Source organism: Anabrus simplex, chromosome 2 (assembly GCF_040414725.1).
Source record: "Anabrus simplex isolate iqAnaSimp1 chromosome 2, ASM4041472v1, whole genome shotgun sequence".
In the NCBI taxonomy this organism is placed as follows: Eukaryota; Metazoa; Arthropoda; class Insecta; order Orthoptera; family Tettigoniidae; genus Anabrus; species Anabrus simplex.
In genome coordinates this window covers 674,960,746-674,982,794 of record NC_090266.1, presented here as the reverse complement: position 1 = coordinate 674,982,794, position 22,049 = coordinate 674,960,746, and the positions used below count along the sequence as shown (strand labels likewise).

Genomic DNA, 22,049 nt, shown 5'->3' with positions numbered 1-22,049 from the left:
AGTAATCTGTATATTGATTCCAAGAATTAATGCGTAAGTCTTGCCCTGTATGGTACTACCCAACTCTTACCATATCCTTTCGCGTGTTAATCTGGGAAGTTTGCAGCCTTGTTCAAATAAATCCTGTATCCCTTGCTGTGATGATATCAAATAGGGATTCCTTTCACAGTTTTTAGATCCAGTTACTTCCTTTGTTACTTCAGAAAATACTCACATTACATTTAAATTCTTTTATTTCAGATATCATACCATACCACCGAAAACCATCTTCAGAGCTGCCGACAGTGGGGTTCGAACCCACTATCTCCTGAATACTGGATACTGGCCGCACTTTAGCGGCTCCAACTATCACGCTTGGTTTTGTGTGCTGATCTACGCGAAGCGACATCGTGTGGAGGCCTCCCGCTCATCTCCACCACAGCGCAGGCGCTGTGATCACTGTCAATCCTACGATAATCCTACTACTGCACCGTGCTTTCCCGATCAGGTGTGTGCAATTAGTAGTGGTCAACACGCCTCACATGCTTGCGTGAATAAGGGATCACCCAAATGCAGCACTTGCGGCGAAGCTCATCCAACATTTTCAGTTAAAAGCAAGGGTAACCTAAATCTTCCCCCACTCAACCAGAAACCGTGTTACCTATCACTCCCATTGCCCTTCATAGCCCGCATTCCTCTTCCACTCTTCCCCCTCCATCCACTGAGAGCATTCTGCGATTCATCACTATGCTGCTCCAGAATGTTCTCCCATTCCAACGTCCTAATATTCTGTATCAGATCAAGTTAGCGGCGCGATTGACCTTCCAGACTCACTTGGACGCAACGTTCTCTGGGACAGGAATGCACTGTGCATTCTTTACCCTTGATCCTAGTCCACTATTGTAGTAAATGAGAATTTATTACGATAATGTATGTTCTTTGAGGGTCAAGCGCCCGCTGCTGGATCTGCAGACAGATCAACACAAACTGGATATCATAATTTTTAATGAAATATTTTTAACAAGGAAACCAAGTCCAAAATTTAAAAACCATACCTTCTACCGCTCCGATCGCCCCACCAGAGGCTGCGGAGGGGTAGCTATTAGTATTCATCAATCCATTCCCTCACAACAACATTATCATTATCTAAATGAATATCCATCTGAAAACTTAATTATAGAAATCACGACTGGACATCAAATAATAGCTCTAGCAACAATTTATATACCTCCAGGTTCTTCCCCACCATCCAAATTTGTGGAATACATTGATCGTAAATAGAGTACGTACATTATTATCGCAGATTTTAACATTACGTCATATACACAACAACAACAAAACATCTACAACCATTATATGATATCCGGGGTGTTGACTTACCCTTCCCCTCCTCCACCTGCCCTGTATCACAAATGACCCCTGACATTCTAATCCTCTCCCCTAACCTAGCAACGAACTGTGACATCACTATGCTACCTTCAATCGGCAGTGACCATGTTCCTGCCCTATTAACCGTCACAAATGTCCTAACCAATCCATACCAACACACCCGACGTCCTCCACCTCTCAGACAGTATAATCGAACCGATTTGGTCAGGGGCGAATGCTGGTCATGATAGTAAGGCTTGCTCTTCCATTCGTGAAAGTTGATGGGGTAGGACATGCATAGTTCTGAATGAATAAAATTTATAAACCCAATAATCGCTAAATCACATGAATATTTTAATCATCGGTTACATGAACATGCATTCAACTGGTTACATCACACCTTCAAGAAAGGCAAAAGAAAAACAATCAGACACATTTTATAATTGTTACGGGAATACCCATGGAGCAGAAAAAGGTTAAAGAAGGTTCTGCTCTTGATTCCCAACATCCCCTAAATGCTCCTATTACAGTACAAGGCATAAAAGACGTACTCAGGACCAAAAAGAACACTGTCCCTGGTCTAGATAACATTACTTACCGACACATCAAAGAAGCTCCACATCTCTTCCTACAACTCCTAAGTGCAGTATATAATATAATTCTCCATACTGGATTCTTTCCTGCACATTGGGGACATGCTACTATTTTGATATTTTTAAAACCTAAAAATTACCATCCCTCCTAAATTCATATCGTCCTATCAGCCTTCTAACAGTGTATTCTAAAATTTTAGAAACCATCCTCGCACGCCATATATATTCCTATCTCAACTCCCTCCATCACATACCTCAATCGCAAGCTGGTTTCCATCCTCAGAACTCCACACATGATCACATCTTTCATATCTCTGCATCCCTCACAAAATATTTACCTCCCAAAGACCGGACAGCCCTTATCAGTCTAGACACTGAGAAAGCCTTTGACAAGGTATGGATTGACGGACTGACATTTAAAATTCTTCACCACCCGCTACCTGTGACGATCACCCGTTTCCTCGCCAACTTTCTTAAATCCCACACAGCCCAAATCAATATCCATAATACATTATCTTACACATTTCCTATTAAAGCAGGAGTTCTACCAGGTAGTCCATTTTCACCGCTTTTTTATATCTTGTTTTGTATCGTTATTCCCCAACCTCTTCCCGCACTCAGATTATATCAATTTGCTGATGACATAGCAATACTGGCTCTACGAACTAATAACCGATCCCTGCAATCCTGCTTACAAACCTACTTAAATGGGCTCGAACAATGGCTGAAACTTTGGCACATCAAAATCAATGTAAGCAAAACACAATTTATAATTTTCGTAATAGTAAATGTAGATGCCATCCTACTAACCAAATTTACCTAACTTTACATGATCAACACCTTACAGAAACCACCACTCTTACCTACCTAGGCATCACTTTTCAAAATAATTTAAAATGGAATATACATTTGGACCAGATTTACAAAAAGGCATCCTGCAGGTTTCAGCTCATCCGCTGGTTGTTAGGTCAAACCTGGGGATTAAAACCAACACAAATTATTAATACGTACAAAGCTTTTGTTCGACCTGTTATAACATACGCCTCCTTATCCTGGACCTCAGCCTCCCTTCTCCAATACCTCGACATATTAAAACTAGACTGTCACGCCATCCGACTCGCTTATCGCCTCAGACCAGAAACTAGACTCGAAGTAATAAATAACCTTTATACATTCCCCAAAATCCTTTCCCATCTACATTCTATTCGTCTTCGCTATTTACAGAATGCTGTCTCACGCAGCTCATCTGAAACTTTAGAAGCGCTTAGCCTTTCTCCTCTTGCCACCGCCACCCTTCCAAATCAACCAATACCTTTTATCAACCACCTCTTCCCACCATCGACCTCAGCCCACAGTTAAAGCTAAACGCACATAAAGTTATGGGCCACTGCAGATCGCACAATTCGGACTGAGGTTCTTATTCCGGTTATTTTTCCATTGCCACCTTACACATTTAGTGGAATTAATGGCGATACCACCGCCATCTCTTACTACCGAACTTATGACGACTTGGCTTTTTCACTTGGACAAGAATTGGTTAATAATATTATCTCATTGCATGTATATTTAAATTCCGAACATGTTTATCATTTCATTCCATGTTCTTTCACTTCAAGAAAACAATGTTCACTGTACTTATGTTAAGTTTGTCTTGCTTCGTACTTCAAGAAACAGACTTTCATTTCTGATGATGTGTTCTACAAAAGAAGACTTTACTTTCAACTTTCGTAAAACGTGTGCTATTAACACACACTCATATAAAACATTTCACAACAAATTATTGTACATGTAATCGGCCAAAAGTCCCTTTGTTGGACTGGAGGCCAGCTCCCCTCATGGGGAAAATGAAACAACTATTTGAATAAAATATCTCAGACTTCATCTCTCCCTTCTCTTACTGGTATCTTCTCCTAGTGTGGATTACTCAATTCCACACATCAACATCCCTTTTCTTCGCTGGCCGGGTGATGCCTCATCTCTAATTCGTACCTAGCCAGCTAGAAAAAAGCATATAGGCCTGACGCCAAGAAGGCAGTCGGCCTCCCGTAAACCAATATGTATACCTGCATAGTCCACGACATTCCTCTTTCACTTTCTAATCTCGAAATTGAAAGAGAGCTTATCAAATATGGCATATACAGTGCGGGCAGGCTCCACGCAGGCGCGGAACCATCCAGAGAGGTACTGCTACACATCTCCGAACCCCGTGATTACCAGTACATCCTAAACAACGGTGCAACGCTCTGTGACAACCCCTATAGTACTGAACGGACTCTGCAGCATATCCAATTACAATTAATGGACACCTCACCAGCTCAACATGCAACAGCACCACTACAGGAACCGCCGCAACAACAGCTGCCGCCCCCGCCCCCCTACTCCCAAAACAACCACTACCGTGACCACCACTACCTCTACTACACAAATCTCCTCTCCTGCTCCTAGCACCACCATGGTCATGACCCATCCATCCTCCCTCATAACTTTCTGGCTCCCCGTACCACCCACCCCTCAGCAACCGACCTCACAGCAAGCACCCTCGCACCCACCTGGAGATGAAACTGCCACTTCTACTAATGACACAGCATGGCCACAATCACCCTCAACAATACCAGAGAACAGCAACAATTATAGCTGCGTTATACGCGGAGTGGATCCCAGCATCCCACCAAAAGACCTACGGAGAACAGGAATCCTTCTAATTTGCGTTCAGAATCCAGAACGCAGACGGGTCTACCTTTCTAGTGCGTCTCCATCTTCCAAGCCACGAAGAAGTCCAGCACATAGTTGACCACGGACTACACCTGCACAGCCGGCACCACCGAGTGGAACACTCCCATTCCCCTATTTGCACTATAACCCGTCCCACCACATCCAGACGTCGTCCCTGGCTCACCCCAGCACCACTAACTGGTCCACATCCTCGCTACCATTTCCGCCCCCACCGAACGCCAAACAACCACACCACCTAACTCCGAACTTCTCCATCTACTTCTTACCTCAATTATGAACTTCTCATCACTATTCCATATCCTCGCACTACACATTACTCCACACACCTTTCCCAGACTATAAAAACCTTATATTTCTTAGCACCATTCTAATCAAAACTGTAAAATCAAATCTGTAAAAACTGTATATGTAATCACAGTACATTCCAAAAAAAGCACAGAGCATACTACACCCCTTAGCCAGGAGGCCAAATCTTCACATCTCCAATAATCTCTCCCCCATTACCCATCTTCCAACTCTAGCAAACCTCCAAACCCCAACAAATCTCCTGGCCAGAGAGAAGGCGTTACCTACTAGGTGGCCTGCCCCTTCCCTTTGGGAAGGGGAATGAAAACATCCCTCCCCCCACTCTCAGTGTTTGTGCACTGTATATACTATGTCACTCACCACCACCAGCATTATTACAACTACAACCACCACCACAGCATCTCTTTCACAATCTAGCTACACACTCATCCCTCCAGCCCATTACAGGGGTGTCTCCTGCCCAAGCACAGACTTTTCACTAACTCATGATACCACCAGCGCCTAAATGTTCATCTAGGCCCAGGACTGCAATCAAAGGCCAGAACTCCATCCCCTTCAACACGACTCCTCACGGAGAAAAGCCTTGGAGATCCCTAAAGCTACTGCAACCAGGGTTAAAGGACCTGGCATCATGGACACAATCCCTCCAACTACAAACATCAATCCTTCAAGCGAATTCCCTGCCATCTCCCTCGCTCGGCGCCCTATCACCAATCCCCGCACCCTACAGAGACCTCCAGTTGGCATCCACAGCTTACTCCTACTCAACCCTACCTACGAATTATGTCGACCTGGTTCCCACCAGCGAAGTGTCTATCTACGCTCACATCCACAGAGCGGAAACATAACATGGCCCAGTCCCTCAGTCAATTCGATGTGAACGGTGCCTGGTCTACAACCAGCACACTACCGCAAACGGCACCGCCAAACATCCAGTGTGTAGTCACTAATCTGAGTCGCATCCCACTACCTGCTGTCCCAATGTCCAACGCCCCCAAAATGTAACACCTGTGGGGAATCAAAACCAAATTTGTCTCGCCAATGTAAATTCCTCCCTGCAACTCCTAAGAATCTCCCCGACATGGTCGCCCGTATCCGTACCATTGATACCCCTACCCAACCAACACGCTCCCTCTTTCCACCTCCGACCTTAGAAGACATCATCTGCTAAATCACCATTTGACTCCTCAAAATCCATCCAATGCACCGTACCCTAGTCCCTGCTCAGCTCCAAACAGCCGCCAACCAGACCTTAAACATGCACTTCCAAACATCCCATTCCGGCCTCAACACCTACTTCAACTTTATCCCCCTTGAAGCATTAGTTTGATATAACACTAGCCCCTTCCAGAAGCTAGTCCCCTACACCCATCTCCATCATCTTCCTCAACATCCAATCCTTCCACTCCAAATGACTCCACCTTCAAACTCTCACCACATAACACCCCTCACACGTCCTCCTCCTGAATGAAACCATGCTGCGTCCCCATCATTTTGGCCACCTCCCTGGCTTTACAATTCATTGGGCTGACTACCGACATGACATAGGCCACGGGGGCTCAGCTATCGCCACTCACTCATCAACCATACCCCTCCTGATCCCCTTTCCTTCCCCGACTCCATTGCTGTAACCATTTACTTCTGATCCCAAATCCTTCACCTCGCTTCAATGTACCATCGGTCACACATTCCCTTACCTCTAGAGTACCTCACCTATCCCTCTGACGCCTTTCCCTACTTCCTGCTCCTCGCTGACCTCAACCTCACATACCGAACCAGCCGTGAACTAAATGACCTACAATCTCTCCTTAATGATAGAGACAGTTCCCTCATCCCCATCCCAGGCCACACCCGCCCCGCCTTCTCCAGCACCACAACAGATACATACCATCATCGATCACAACTCCCTCATTCACCACCTGAAATTTCAACTCCTACCCAGCATTGGCGGCGAACACGTTCCTGTCCTGCTCCAGATTCCCTCCAATAACCACCGCCCTACCCCTCCACCACCAATCCCCATCATTAACTTTTCAAAGGTAGACTGGCCATTCTACCGTACCCATCTGTCTTTAAACCTAGAAAACCCTCCTATTTCCTTCACTGACCATCAATCCGTCAACATCTCAATACCTTCTTCATTACCACTATTTCCACTGCTTCTGATGCCAGTATCCCATCCACTCTCAGATCCCCATCCCAGCCCAGACTTCCACTACACTTTATCCTTCTACAGAAGCTCTCCCAGACCTTTGTCCGAGAATTCACATCCTCCCGGGACCCATATTTCTCACATCTTCGCCACCAAACACTCTAAATCATCTGCAACTATCTTGCCACCCATTTGCACCATCTCTGGGCCCAAACGTGTGCCACCTTCAATTCTCTTCCCACCCATCCCTCAAAATATTGGCAAAAAACAATAGCCTCCTAAGCTCCAAGTCCACACCCCTATATCCAATTCTCCATTTTGGCAAAGCTCTAGCCAAAGCCACGGAAAAACTGGAGATCTTTGCCGAACACTTTCACAACCGCTTTCACCATCACACTGACGGAAATTCAATCTGTCCTCCCTAAATCCTGGAACACCACCCAAGGACATGACAAAACCCATTACCTTCACATCCTTTAAGCCCCATTACCCTTTCTAACCATCCTGGCTACTCTCTATACCTTCATCCTCAGAACTGGCTCTTTTTCCCAAAGCATGGAAACACACCACCATGCTCCTCTTACCAAAACCAGGCAAACCACTTTCCGTGCTTGACGCCAATATCCCCATCATTCTCATCACCGTCCTTGCAAAAATCCTAGACAAGACCCAAGTCCATAGTCTCCATCCTCACCTCCCCATACACCATCTGCTCCCCCCTTCCCAATTCGGTTTCCATACACGTCAATGCAAAACTGACCAAATCCTACGCCTTGTACAGATCACTTCAAGTGATTTCAACTGCACCTGTCCTGTACTCCCTATCACTTTTCACTTCCACCTTGCCTTTGACTCCTTCTGGCACCCTGCACTCCTGTTCAAACTCCAATTCTTTGCTATCCCAATTTCATACATCTGGCTCATTTCATCCTACCTCTCCAATCGAACCACCCAGATCTCCATCACCCAACATCTCTCCTCATCATTTCCCTCACCCTATGTTCCCCAAGGTTCACCGCTCTGCCTACTCCTCTTCATAGTGTTCGTCGCCGACATTCCCCAACCTCCCCAATCGCTTCAACTGTTCCAATTTGCCGATGACACTGCCATCCTTGCTCCTCTCTATTCCATTCAGTCCATTAACAGTGATGTCCAACCATACCTAAATTCCTTCATATCTTGGTGTGACCGATGGCACCTCAAACGTAATCCTACCAAAACCCAAGCTATTCTCTTCTGTCGCCGTCATGGCCCGTGCAGGAGCACCCGTGACCCCAACCAACTTCAAATCCATATCCGCAACACCTCCATCCGAACTCTACCCACGCTTAAGTACCTTGGCATACATTTCAACCAATTCCTCACCTTCCGTCCACATTTCCTTCACCTCAAAACCAAGATTGCCACCTGGGCTCGTCTTGCCCATCGCTTGACTTGCACCCGGTGGGGTATGAATTCCTCCCTCCTTGTCCTCACCTAGAAATCCTTTGTTCGACCCCCTGTCATTTATGGCCTCACCGCTTGGGCAGCCGTCGTCCATTCCCATCCGAAAGTCTTCCGCACATCGAACGTCGTACTGCCGGCCAAGCCCTATGCCTTCCGTTCACCTACCACACTTCTGATCTCTACAACATCATCTCCTTCCCAAAACTAGATACCTACGTCTTCAGCCATTTCCGACGAGCAATCCAATGACCCTCGCCCGAGATCATCCTATCCTGAACCACCTCCTCTGCGGAACACCGCCTCCCTTGCCGCACTTTGACCAGACCCCTTATCACCTATCCCGTTCTCTCCCCACGAGCTAGGGTGGCAACTATGCAGAGACTGTGACGGATACCCTAAAACCGATTCCTGCCCGTACCTACAGTTAGCACCTACACTCGACGTTTCATCAGACAGCTCCAACAAGCGGGGTGTTCCAGGATATCATCCTCCACGTTCACCTCCCATGCCAGCACACTATGCAGTTAATTCATTCATTTCAATTATAGGTCAATTCTATGTCTACTCTATCCTCTCCCTCATCACAGTATCCATCTTACATCTTTCTCCAATATGAATGTGTAATCAGCTTATCCATTATTTCAGTAAATATTAGATAAGCATTCATTTAGAATATTAATTATAAACACATTACTAATTTATTCTGGTTTATTATCACTCTTTATTATTATATAATACTATAATTGTAATAATAAAATGTCATATGTATCTATTCTTAACCACTCAAGCCTGGGGCATGTGAATGTCACGGGCATGGTAGTCGTATCTATCAGTGGATGCACCTGACATTCATGCTGAGAACATCACTTGTTCCAAAATAGTCTAGCTCTCCCATCTCTTGATATTTCTCTGTACTATGCAACATATGAAACCTTGAGACTCGGTTCTCCCCCCTTGCGTGTTTCCTTTGGCCTAGAACTGTAACATTGTGATAAGATACGTCTTGTTTCACGTTGCCAACTGTTGTTTCAAGTGAAAGCAAAGCAGGTCCGAGTACGTCATATAATCTCACTTCGGAACAAATTGTAGAATGTTTAGATGAACCGGGTAATAGTAATATTGTAGTATTTGATAGTGGTAGTGAGTGTGACAGTGATGAAAGCGATGAAGATTTTTTGCCAGAAAGAGGCCGTGAAAATTTCGATATAAATTTACACAGTGACGATGATAATGATGTTGAAAATGCCAGTGAAGCGTTAACGTACACAAGAATACTGGAATTGGGACAATGTGGAAGATTCATTCACCCAACAAAAAATTCCATTTACTGGAACATGTAGATTTGTAAACCAGGTACAGTGCGTTTCAGAAGCATTAAAACTATATTTCGATAATGAGATGTTGCGTACAACTGCAGACGAGACAATTTGCTATACCAATGACTATATGAATTCAAAGAATGATGACCTAACACCGTGGTCCAGAGTTTTTGGATTACAGATGCTCATGGAAATTATTCAGAAGCCTGCCATAAAATCATATTTTAGTAAAAATCCTATTCTGGACACGCCTATATTCTACAATGTAATGACACAGGACAGGTTTCAACTGATAACCAGATGTTTACATTTTGTTGATAATTCACACCTTGAAAACTATGACGGCACCAAAAAGTAATTTAAGGTAACTCCTATCATCACACACCTAAATGAAAAATACTCTTCACTCTATGACATGAATGAAATTATTTGCTTAATGAATCACTGATTTTGTGGAAGGGCAGACTTGGGATGAAAACATACCATCCCCCTAAAGGCTGTCAAATTTGGTATAAAGTCCTATGAGGTCTGTGAATTGTCCACAGGGTACTTGTGGCAATTCATTAAGCACAACACAAGGTGTCACAACAGATATACAAACTGATTTAGTATCCATTGAAACATTTCCACGTTTTTCACAATGCCTCAATGAAAACCTCAGAGAGACGGGATAAGGAAATAGAAAAACCCACTGGCATCACAGAATATAATTTTATGGGGGGTGTTGATCTCAAAGATCAGAAACTGCAGCCCTACATCATAGAGAGGAAGCATTGCAAGAAATGGTACATAAAACTTTTCAGACGATTATTGAACACAGCCATTCACAATTACCTTATCATCTACAATGCATCCTGGAATGCGAAAAATGATCAGCCACCTTGATTACAGAAGTCAGTTAGTGCAGGAAATCATTAAAATCCATGGAAAGACTGCAGATTTCCGTAAACCTGGTAGACCTTCAAAAACACCTCCTCCACAGAGACTTACTGCTCAACATTTCATTTAAACGCTCCCTTCCACCTGCAACTACAACCACCTCCACGGTCACCACCACCACCACCACTACCACCACCACACCTGCTCCCCTCCAGCTCTCCTTCATTGCTGAATCTGCCACCAGATGCTCTATTATTCACTCCCATTTTCTTCAACCAACTCGCTCAGGTACTCATTCCTTTTTACTTTCCATTCCCTCCCCTGCTTAACAATCACCTGACGCCATATTTGCCACTCTACTTTGCTTCAACAAGCGCCGTGAGGATATCACAGACATCCGGAACACTACTGCTGAAGTCATCATGCTACAAAAGATATTATAAATAATATTAAATTAAAAGAAATAATTAGAGAGAAGAAACATTCTGAGTATTGCATGCATATATTTAAAACTCTCTGAGCAAAAATAAAAAGAGGGATAACTATTGCATACAACCAATATGTCCAGAAGATTGAAAATAACTTGAGTACCGGTAATGATTGTAATATATTCTGGAACTTTATTAATAATAAGAGGAGGTGCTTAAAAAATAACCCACAGTTTGAATTTCAAGGTTGTCTGTTACAAACACCAGATGACGTAGCTAATGGATTTGCAGAATATTTCAAAACTATATACTCTCAGGAAAACTCTAAATATAATTTGGAATTTAGGATTAATGATCAATTAAACATAATAGGTGTACGTAATATACAGCATATAACTATAGAAGAAGTTCTTAAAGCAATTGACCACCTAAAACCAAAGAAATCAGTAGGAGCTGATGACATTCCTCCATACATTTTGAAAGGTCATAGAGAAGTTTTAGTATAATCTTTAACCATTATCTTCAACCTAATAGTAAAAACAGAGACATTCCCTGACTTGTGGGAACATACCATGGTTACTCCGGTATATAAAACTGGAGATATAACATTGTTCATTAATTATAGACCTGTTACTATTGTTTGTGCCCAAGCCAAAATTTTTGAAATTATATTGTCCGCTTTTGTGACAATAATGTTGTTGTCATCTATTTTCTTTTTTACGTTCTGGATCAATTTTTTGTGGTCGAAATTTGAATTTGCGTTTATTTCTTCCGCTAATTTTGGTAGTTTCTTTTTTACCTCAAATCTGGTATCATTTTGTGTTTCTAAAGGGAGTTTAGAAATGTTAGCCTCGATCTCAGCTACTGTATTGATAATATCCGTTTCTTTTTCCTCGCTAGGCCAGTTATGTTTGAAGCCTTTATTCAAGATCCCCATTTCTTCTTCAGAGAACTGTACGTCTGTCAAATTAACTACTGTGGGTGTATTTTTCTGTGAGGGACAACATTATTGTCACAAAAGCGGACAAAGGAGGATCCACAGTTCTCCTAGATCAAAACACATACATTCAAAAAACAGAAGACTTTTTTAAGGACAAAATATACACAATAGTCAACAAAGATCCATCCCCGAGAATTCAGCGAAATCTAAAAACTCTAATAAGAAGTTCTAACTTTCTTTTCAATGAACAAGAACAACAAAAACTTTTTAACTTGAACCCTAGTATTCCGACAGCCAGAGCCTTACCAAAGATTCATAAGAAGGACATTCCAATACGCCCTATCATAAACTGTAGAAACAGCCCCACCTATAAAGTATCAAAATTCTTTCACGGCTTCCTAAAAAAACATTACGTATTAATAATAAACATCCTTTAAAAAATTCATTCAATTTTTGCGAAATTTTAAACAAGTTTAAGCTGAGACCCAATCACTCAATGCCTATGACGTCGTAAATATGTACCCAAACATCCCTACCAAAGAAACTTTAAGAATCATCAGTGATAATATCAATAAACACAGCGGCCTTAGTAAGATGGAAATTGAAGAATTCATGAAGATATTAAATTTTGTCTTAAGCAACAACTTTTTCTCTTTCAATGGAAAGTTTTACCAACAAAAAGGCTTAGCGATGGGCGACCCTCTTTCTGGCATCTTAGCAGACATTTATATGGACACAATAGAACACACAAAAATTATAACACAAATAAAAGGCATATGTTTATGGCTCAGATTTGTAGATGATACTTTCGTAATTTTCGACAAAAATGTCACTAATAGTGACGAGATCTTGGAGTCCCTAAACAAAATTGATCCCAATGTTAAGTTTACTAAAGAGGACGAGGTTAGGAACTCATTAAATTTTTTGGACTTAACTATTACACGCGGACATAATACCTTCGATTTTGGAATATACAGGAAACCTACACACTCTCCCTTAACTATTATGAATTCATCCCTACACCCCAAGTCCCAAAAACAAGCCTCTTTCTATAATTTAACTTATAGAGCCTTAAAAATTCCTCTTTCTCCCAACAATTTAAAAATTGAACTGAAGTACATAAGGAATCTTGCTCAACTCAACGGGTTTAAAATAGATATGGTCAACCGTTTGATTAATAAAATCAAAATTAAATTGTCCACTAATCTCGTCCCAGAAAAACCTAAAAAAACTAGTTTCGCCACATTTACATATAACAACCCAGCCGTCCATCAGATCGCTAATACTTTAAAGAAGCACAATATTAATATAGCCTTCAGGACAGTTAACACCAATCGAAACATATTTTTTAACCACAACAAGGTCAATCACAATAGCAACCATTATTCAAGGTCCGGCATATATAAACTAACATGTACACAATGTGAGTTTTCTTATATCGGACAGACTGGCCGGAGCTTTAACACGAGATATCTGGAACATTATAACGCTCAAAAACACAATAAGTACTCAGCGATGAGCCAACATATGAGAGAAACAGGCCATCACTTTACATCCATAGAGAAAGATCTTACCATCATTAGAAGCATAGGCAAAGGGAAATTAATGAATGAACTGGAAAATCTACACATCTTTTTAGACCAAACCTACAATAAAAATAAAAATCTCAACGACGTCAATGAAATTAAAAATCCTTTGTACGAATTAACACTTAGATTAATTAATATCGTGAATTCAGATCAAAACAAAATCCCTCAATTATTTAAATCTCCACACTCAAATGCTTCATCCACCATGCCAAAAGTTAAACCCTCCCATATCGCTTCTAGAAACTCCCCTCCAGCAACAGCACATACGCCCATAGACCAGCCTACCCCCACTCTCCCTCCATGCCCCGCCCCTCCATTACCGCACCAGTACAACACCCGGAGTAGAAATGTCGATAAGACAGGCGCTGCCGGAACAGACAGGTCCATCTAGTATTAACTGAACAAGTAAGTCATTTTACAGTTAAGAGGTGTTAATTTAATACATTTTATCACAACGCGTGCTCTAAATTTTTAATTCAATATTACTTTTCTACTTCATTACCCAAACATCCCTCCCAAAGACCAAGCAACACATCAACGGGAACAATATTCATACAAGACTGTATCAAGTGTCTAGGATGTTCCTTCTCAATTTTTTTTTTTTTTTTTTTGCTAGGGGCTTTACGTCGCACTGACACAGATAGGTCTTATGGCGACGATGGGATAGGAAAGGCCTAGGAGTTGGAAGGAAGCGGCCGTGGCCTTAATTAAGGTACAGCCCCAGCATTTGCCTGGTGTGAAAATGGGAAACCACGGAAAACAATCTTCAGGGCTGCCGATAGTGGGATTCGAACCTACTATCTCCCGGATGCAAGCTCAAAGCTGCGCGCCTCTACACGCACAGCCAACTCGCCCGGTCCCTTCTCAATTAATCAGCAGCCTAAAACTATGAAACAGCTTAATATTGTACTTTTGTCAATTCCTTGACGTTACATGAGACCCAAAGTCAAGACGCTAACAGTTTCATTCACAACATTCTTGATCAGTCTACCTACAACAATCGGTTTTTTAATCTCCACTTGTGCATGACAACACATTTAAATAATAGTTACGTCAAGAACATGAAAATGAAAATCGTGGGTCAAATAAGCCCCAGTTTTAATATCACCCTTTCTCAAGACTTATGATAAAAAAGAAGATCCATTTCAATTTATTTTTGAACATTTTAAGTTAACCAGAATAGAACTGCCAAGTTAAAACACATTTAATTTAAATTTATATTTTCAATCTTGACCAACCTACAAGCAACAATCAGTTCAAATCTCCACTTATTGTTGACGACACATCCTGTCAACAGACACGGTACGTCAAGAACATAATATGATATAGGGGTCACATAAACCCCAATATGTAATCCTCTTTACCAAAAAGAAGATCCATTTTAGTTTTGGACATTTTTCATATTAGATAGATTAGGACCAAAAAACTTAACTGTATTAACTTATGTAACCCATCTTAAGAGTTCATTAATGTTTCTATATATATTGTATATAATGTATATATTGGTATGTTTATATTGGTTAAAAAGGTCCCAAACCTTGACCTAAAGGTTGTTTACAGGCTGAAGATGCCCAAAATAATGGGTGAAACATGTACCTGACCTAAATAAGTCTACATAAAATCATGTAGATAATAACCACATTAAACGTGGAAAGTATTGAATAGGTGGTTTTTTATTAAATTATCCTTGATATCTATGCCTAACGTCATCTTCAATACGGAACAATAATGAGAGTTGTTACTTGTAATAAGTAACAGTTGTCAAGAACATTGTAATAAGGACTCATGAGCTGTTACGTTCACAATAAATAAATAAATAAATAAATAAATGAATAAATGAATAAATGAATGAATGAATGAATGAATGAATGAATGAATGAATGAATGAATGATATAAATAAATAAATAAATAAATAAATAAATAAATAAATAAATAAATAAATAAATAAATAAATAAATAAATAAATAAATAAATAAATAAATAAATAAATAAATAAATAATCCAGGTCAAGGGGGATGCTGCTGTCAACCTGCTTACTACAATGGGATCCATCACCTCCGTTTAAGCAACCCCCCGCCCTCCCCCTTCAACACCTCCCACCACAACACATTAAAGCTCCGCATACTCCTACTCGCTATCGAATCCTCACCTGCATAGTACAAGGTGTAGACCCCTCTATTACTGAAGATAACATCCTCAAAGAACTTAAAACCGAAGGCATCCCACCAAAAAAGGTATTCAGGATAAAGAACTCAACAGCACCCACCTACATGGTTTGAATCCTACTGCCGACACCTGAAGATATAGACCGAGTACTGGCCAGCGGAATTTCAATCTACAGACACCATCACAAAGTTGAGCCATCCCGAGCCCCGCCACTACAATCCATCAGGAGTAAGTGATGACTCATATATAATAACCACCATACCACTCAGTGCACGGCTAAACATTGCAGCCGACAGCACTCTACAAGTTGCCCCAACATCCGTCACCCTCCCCTGCGTCAAACTTGTGGAAACAATCGTACAGCATATTCACGCTATTTCAGAAGCTGGCCTGCACTCAGATCAGAGCTCGTACATCCTATACGACCCATCAACATGCACACACCACTCGAACATTCACTCTTCCCAACACCTATAGTTGAAGATCTCCCCTGCTCTTCAACCATTTCCCTACTGAATATTTATCCCATCACAGATCGCTAGTGCTCACTCATCTACAGGCAGCGGTGAACAAAACATTCAACCTCCACTTTTCAACCACTCACTCAGGCTTAAACTCCCGCTTCAGTTTCAGACCTTTTGAAACCCTCATCTTAAAGCACTCCACATTCTCTAACTCCATCCAATAAGCTCAATCTTTCATACATTTCTTCAATCATACTGTAAATGTAACCACTCAAAATTATGATACAAACTTGTTGGTGTGTCAGTGTGCTGAGAAATAAATTATTTTCGTATTTAAATTCAGTTTTCTATTTTCATACAAGTCCTTCCAGGCATAGGATGGCAAGAAAATACCTAATATATAATTCGTTAAAACTGTAGATTGTATGTACGTTGTACATTAAAAAAAAGATGAAACAAATATGTAAATTGTAAAATCCTTAGGCATAGGCAAAATTCTTCTCCCATCTCCTCCTTCTTCACATCTTTTACCCACATCTTTCTTCCATCGCATCTCCCCAACCCTCCCGCACCCTTTCTCCAGAGAGAGGGCATAACCTACTAGGTGGCCTGCCCCACCCCTTCAGGTTGGGGATTGAAAACATTTATGAATAGTTAGAAGCCTCCACTATATGCACTAGCCATGCGTCTTGGTAGGTGTGCTACTAACCAACTGATGAGCCCAAATTAGCACACTGGTGTGAAACGCTGGCAACCAAGAAAATTTATAATGTCCAATAACGGACCAACTAATATTGGTATTACAAGTGGTATGTTCCGAGCTGTCAGTGGAGATATGGCGTAGAATGACATTAGTAGACGAATAAGTTTGAGTGGTGTCTTTAAAAGTAGGAAAAATCACAATGTGAAGATCAAGTTGGTATTCAAGAGGACAAATTGGGGCAAATATTAATTTATAGGAAGGGGAGTTAGGGATTAGAATTACCTACCTAGGGAGATGTTCAATCAATTTCCAATTTCTTTGCAATCATTTAAGAAAAGGCTAGGGAAACAACAGATAGGGAAACTGCAACTTGGATGACTGCCCTAAATGCAGATCAGGATTGATTGATTGATTGATTGATTGATTGATTGATTGATTGATTGATTGATTGATTGATTGATTGATTGATTGATTGATTGAAATTGTGTTGAAATTATTAATACATTTCAGCACATTAGGTGCATTAATATTAAAATTATGAGTGTTTTGCCCTAGTGCCGCAGTAGACCCATCGGTTGGATTGCAGCAAATTTCGGAAGTGGAGTCGGCTAGTACCACGTGGGACACAACACCAAGACTCCTATGTAGGACAACGCAATGCTGTGTACTAGGGGAAGAATGTACCTCATCTTCTTTTACATAAAAAATTAAGTTCTGAAGGAATTCAGAATTTAAAGTCATTGACTGCTAAAGTTAAAAACATTCAAGCATTCTAGGTTTTGGCACTTTTGTAGCACTGGGCTCATCAGTTATATTACCATATACATTTCCAAGACCCAGGCAGCTAGTGCGATGCTAAAACACAATTGCAAACTTAGTATGCACGAAAAAAACAATGATGATGCAACAGGGAAAATATATATCCCCACTTGTATTTACACCTGCCTGGCATTTTAACAAAATTTAAAGTTCCCAGAAGAGAACCAAAATATAATTTCTTTGATTATGCATATTAAAAACATTCAAGTTACTTATTCCTTTTCAAACATAAATATTACCAGCGTTCTGCCTTTGTGCAGCAGAGTATTGAGCAGTTGGATTGCTAAACCTATCTAAGATGCCTGTGGTTATTGCGCAGCTGGTGATACACTGCAGGTTTCATGATGATGATGATGATGATGATGCTTGTTGTTTTAAGGGGCCTAATATCTAGCTCATCTGCCCCTGATGGTACAAAATGAAATAATAAATTAAAAGTTTGAAATCATCCACTGACCAAATACACTGACTGACAGTGACAATGCAACACCAAGGAGGAGTGGTTCGAAAGGGATGAAAGTTGGGGAAAAAACAGAGACGGCACGGATGAATAATTGATGTTTATTTCAAACTGATATGCAGGTTACACTATGCGCACGGCATCGACTCAGTAGGATGTAGGACCACCGCGAGCGGCGATGCACGCAGAAACACGTCGAGGTACAGAGTCAATAAGAGTGCGGATGGTGTCCTGAGGGATGGTTCTCCATTCTCTGTCAACCATTTGCCACAGTTGGTCGTCCGTACGAGGCTGGGGCAGAGTTTGCAAACGGCGTCCAATGAGATCCCACACGTGTTCGATTGGTGAGAGATCCGGAGAGTACGCTGGCCACGGAAGCATCTGTACACCTCGTAGAGCCTGTTGGGAGATGCGAGCAGTGTGTGTGGGCGGGCATTATCCTGCTGAAACAGAGCATTGGGCAGCCCCTGGAGGTACGGGAGTGCCACCGGCCGCACCACATGCTGCACGTAGCGGTGGGCATTTAACGTGCCTTGAATACGCACTAGAGGTGACGTGAAATCATACGCAATAGCGCCCCAAACCATGATGTCGCGTTGTCTAGCGGTAGGGCGCTCCACAGTTACTGCCGGATTTGACCTTTCTCCACGCCGACGCCACACTCGTCTGCGGTGACTATCACTGACAGAACAGAAGCGTGACTCATCGGAGAACACGACGTTCCGCCATTCCCTCATCCAAGTCGCTCTAGCCCGGCACCATGCCAGGCGTGCACGTCTATCCAGTGGAGTCAATGGTAGTCTTCTGAGTGGACGCCGGGAGTGCAGGCCTCCTTCAACCAATCGACGGGAAATTGTTCTGGTCGATATTGGAACAGCCAGGGTGTCTTGCACATGCTGAAGAATGGCATTTGACGTGGCGTGCGGGGCTGCCACCGCTTGGCGGCGGATGCGCCGATCCTCACGTGCTGACGTCACAAGGGCTGCGCCTGGACCCCTCGCACGTGCCACATGTCCCTGCGCCAACCATCTTCGCCACAGGCCCTGCACCGTGGACACATCCCTATGGGTATCGGCTGCGAATTGACGAAACGACCAACCTGCCCGTCTCAGCCCGATCACCATACCCCTCCTAAAGTCGTCTGTCTGCTGGAAATGCCTCCGTTGACGGCGGCCTGGCATTCTTAGCTATACACGTGTCCTGTGGCACACGACAACACGTTCTACAATGACTGTCGGCTGAGAAATCAAAGTACGAAGTGAGCCATTCGCCAACGCCGTGTCCCATTTATCGTTCGCTATGTGCGCAGCACATCGGCGCATTTCACATCATGAGCATACCTCAGTGACGTCAGTCTACCCTGCAATTGGCATAAAGTTCTGACCACTCCTTCTTGGTGTTGCATTTGCTCTGTCAGTCAGTGTATAAAAAAATGGCATGAAGAATGAATGGATGGATATGAATTTCAAACAATCAGTGGATCCTACCCAAAAACTACCATAAAAAATAGTTTTACTGACCAAGAGACCACTTCTAAAGCACAATCCTGAATCGAGAATGCTTGTTGTCTAAAGGGGTCCAAAAATACAGGTCAACGGCCCCGCATAATGGTACTTATCGCTGGTAAAGGGGAACCATGGCTTTTATCTTGTTGCGGTACTAATCAAAAGTAGCCGAGACTCACGGTGTTCCATACATAATGATACTACTCACAAGTATTGGACTTCGTACAGATAACGCAGACCTATGGTGTTTCTCATATAATGGCGCCACACATAGGCAACGCAAACTGCTAGTGTTTCTAGGTGTACTAACCACGGGTGCCGGTATTGCCGTGTTGTACCTCACATAGTGGGTACTAAGCACAGGCAATGCAGACCAATGGTGTAGCTCACAAGGGTACGACTCATGGATATTGGAAAACCGCAGTGACTCACTCTCTGCTGCTACTAATCACAAAACTATTTAGTACCTAATAAAGTGGTACTACTCGCAAGAACAGGCAACCCATGGTGTTCCCCGCGTGATGGTACTAATCAATACTAGTTTCATGGTTCCAATACAATCAACCCTTGGTCGCCCCTGTTAGTCGCCTCTCACGACAGGCAGCTGATACCGTGGGTATATTCTTCATCTGCATCCCCCACCCACAGGGGGTACTGCAGGTTTCCAATGTAGGAAAATACAGCTAGGGTTCAAATCAGAATTTATATACCTGCCTGCTTTATCCCCTTAAGTGGAGTGCTCGGTACACTCCTGCTCACTCCCAGGAGGGGAGAAATTTCCCTCATTGATGGAAATATTTATTTACTTCATAAAAATCATTGATTAAAATAAGCTATAGAAGTGGCCTAAGAGGAAATGTTACATGAATATAATATATTTAATTATGAAAAATCCTATTATTTTAATTTTTCATACTTTCTGCAGGAACATACTAAGTGCTTTTGCACTGTGTTACCAAGCTTGTTTGTTCCAAATAGCAAAGCTCTGGTTTTCTAATAAAGGAACTTATACCTACACTTTTTGTGCAGTTTACAAACAATCTCTGCCTGGATGTTATTCATCTATTGAAAATAGTTTTTTGTGAAAGTAAATTGTTGCTTTATGACATTTACATGTACTTATATGATTTCGAATGGAATAAATGATAATAGGAAATTTATGTTAAATTAGTTAGTGCTTTTGAGGGATCCAGTTTATATACCTACAGTTCATAGGTGACACATACATAGTATAACACTAAACTACAAGTAATATTTAGAATATTTACACTTTACACAGTGATATGTCCTTTACAGCTGTTGATGCGGAAGCAGATCATGCTATATACCGTGTCCCAACTTCGCATAATTTATATGATTCAATTCCAAAATGCACCATTTTCTTGATATGTAAACTTTCCACCCCAGCCACCCTTTCCATATCAAGCAGTTCTCATCAATAGACACTTTGCCATCAGGGTATAAGCTTCCAAAACGTGCTACCAGGAGGAATAATACTGCCTTTATCTTGTACATTTTGAGAGAAACCTGCCCGTTATGTGCGTCATTGTCATAGAAATATAAAATGTTGTGCAGGAAAAAAATCTCTTCTCTGTCATCAACTCATAGAATGTAGGCGTGGTCAACAAGAAATTGTGAGAAATATTTTGTCCTGATTTAGGTTTATTAACAATCCCCTGCAGCAGCAGTGTGCTATGTTCTGAGCTAGTTGCTAGCAAATCTCATAATTCAAATTCCCTATGGGAATAACATCTATATCATCTGATGGCCAAGCAGGCATCAATTTCTGATAATGAGACAAAGTCTCTCAGTGCATTGGCACTGCTGGTGGCTCCAGTTAGCCTACGCAGTGGCCTCCACGGTATGCACTAGCCAGCGTATTGGTAGGTGTGCTAGGTACCAACTGATGAGCCCACCCTAGCACACGAGGGCGAAACGCTGGCAACCAAGAATGAGTTAGCTGGAAAATTTATAATGTCCAATAACGGACCATTTATATTGGTATTATAAATTTACTCATTCAGGACAAATATTTCGGATTCCCAATGGGAATCAACATCTATATCATCTGATGGCCAGGCAGGCATCAATTTTTGATAATGAGACAAAGTCTCTCAGTGCATTGGCACTGCTGGTGGCTCCAGTTAGCCTACGCAGTGGCCTCCACGGTATGCACTAGCCAGCGTATTGGTAGGTGTG

The 22,049-nt window shown here is 42.1% G+C and overlaps 1 protein-coding gene across 3 annotated transcripts in view; it reads left to right on the top strand.

Moving 5' to 3' along the window:
- LOC136863636 (uncharacterized) overlaps positions 1-22,049 on the top strand; it is a 191,210-nt gene that overhangs the window by 95,651 nt on the left and 73,510 nt on the right. For all 3 annotated transcript variants that reach the window (XR_011017831.1, XR_011017832.1, XM_068226249.1), the window contains exon 2: positions 241-487. Coding sequence is in view for 1 of the 3 variants with exons in the window: in XM_068226249.1 (XP_068082350.1) it covers positions 241-336 (96 nt within the window). In the remaining 2 variants the exon portion in view is untranslated. The remainder of the gene's footprint in view (positions 1-240; positions 488-22,049) is intronic.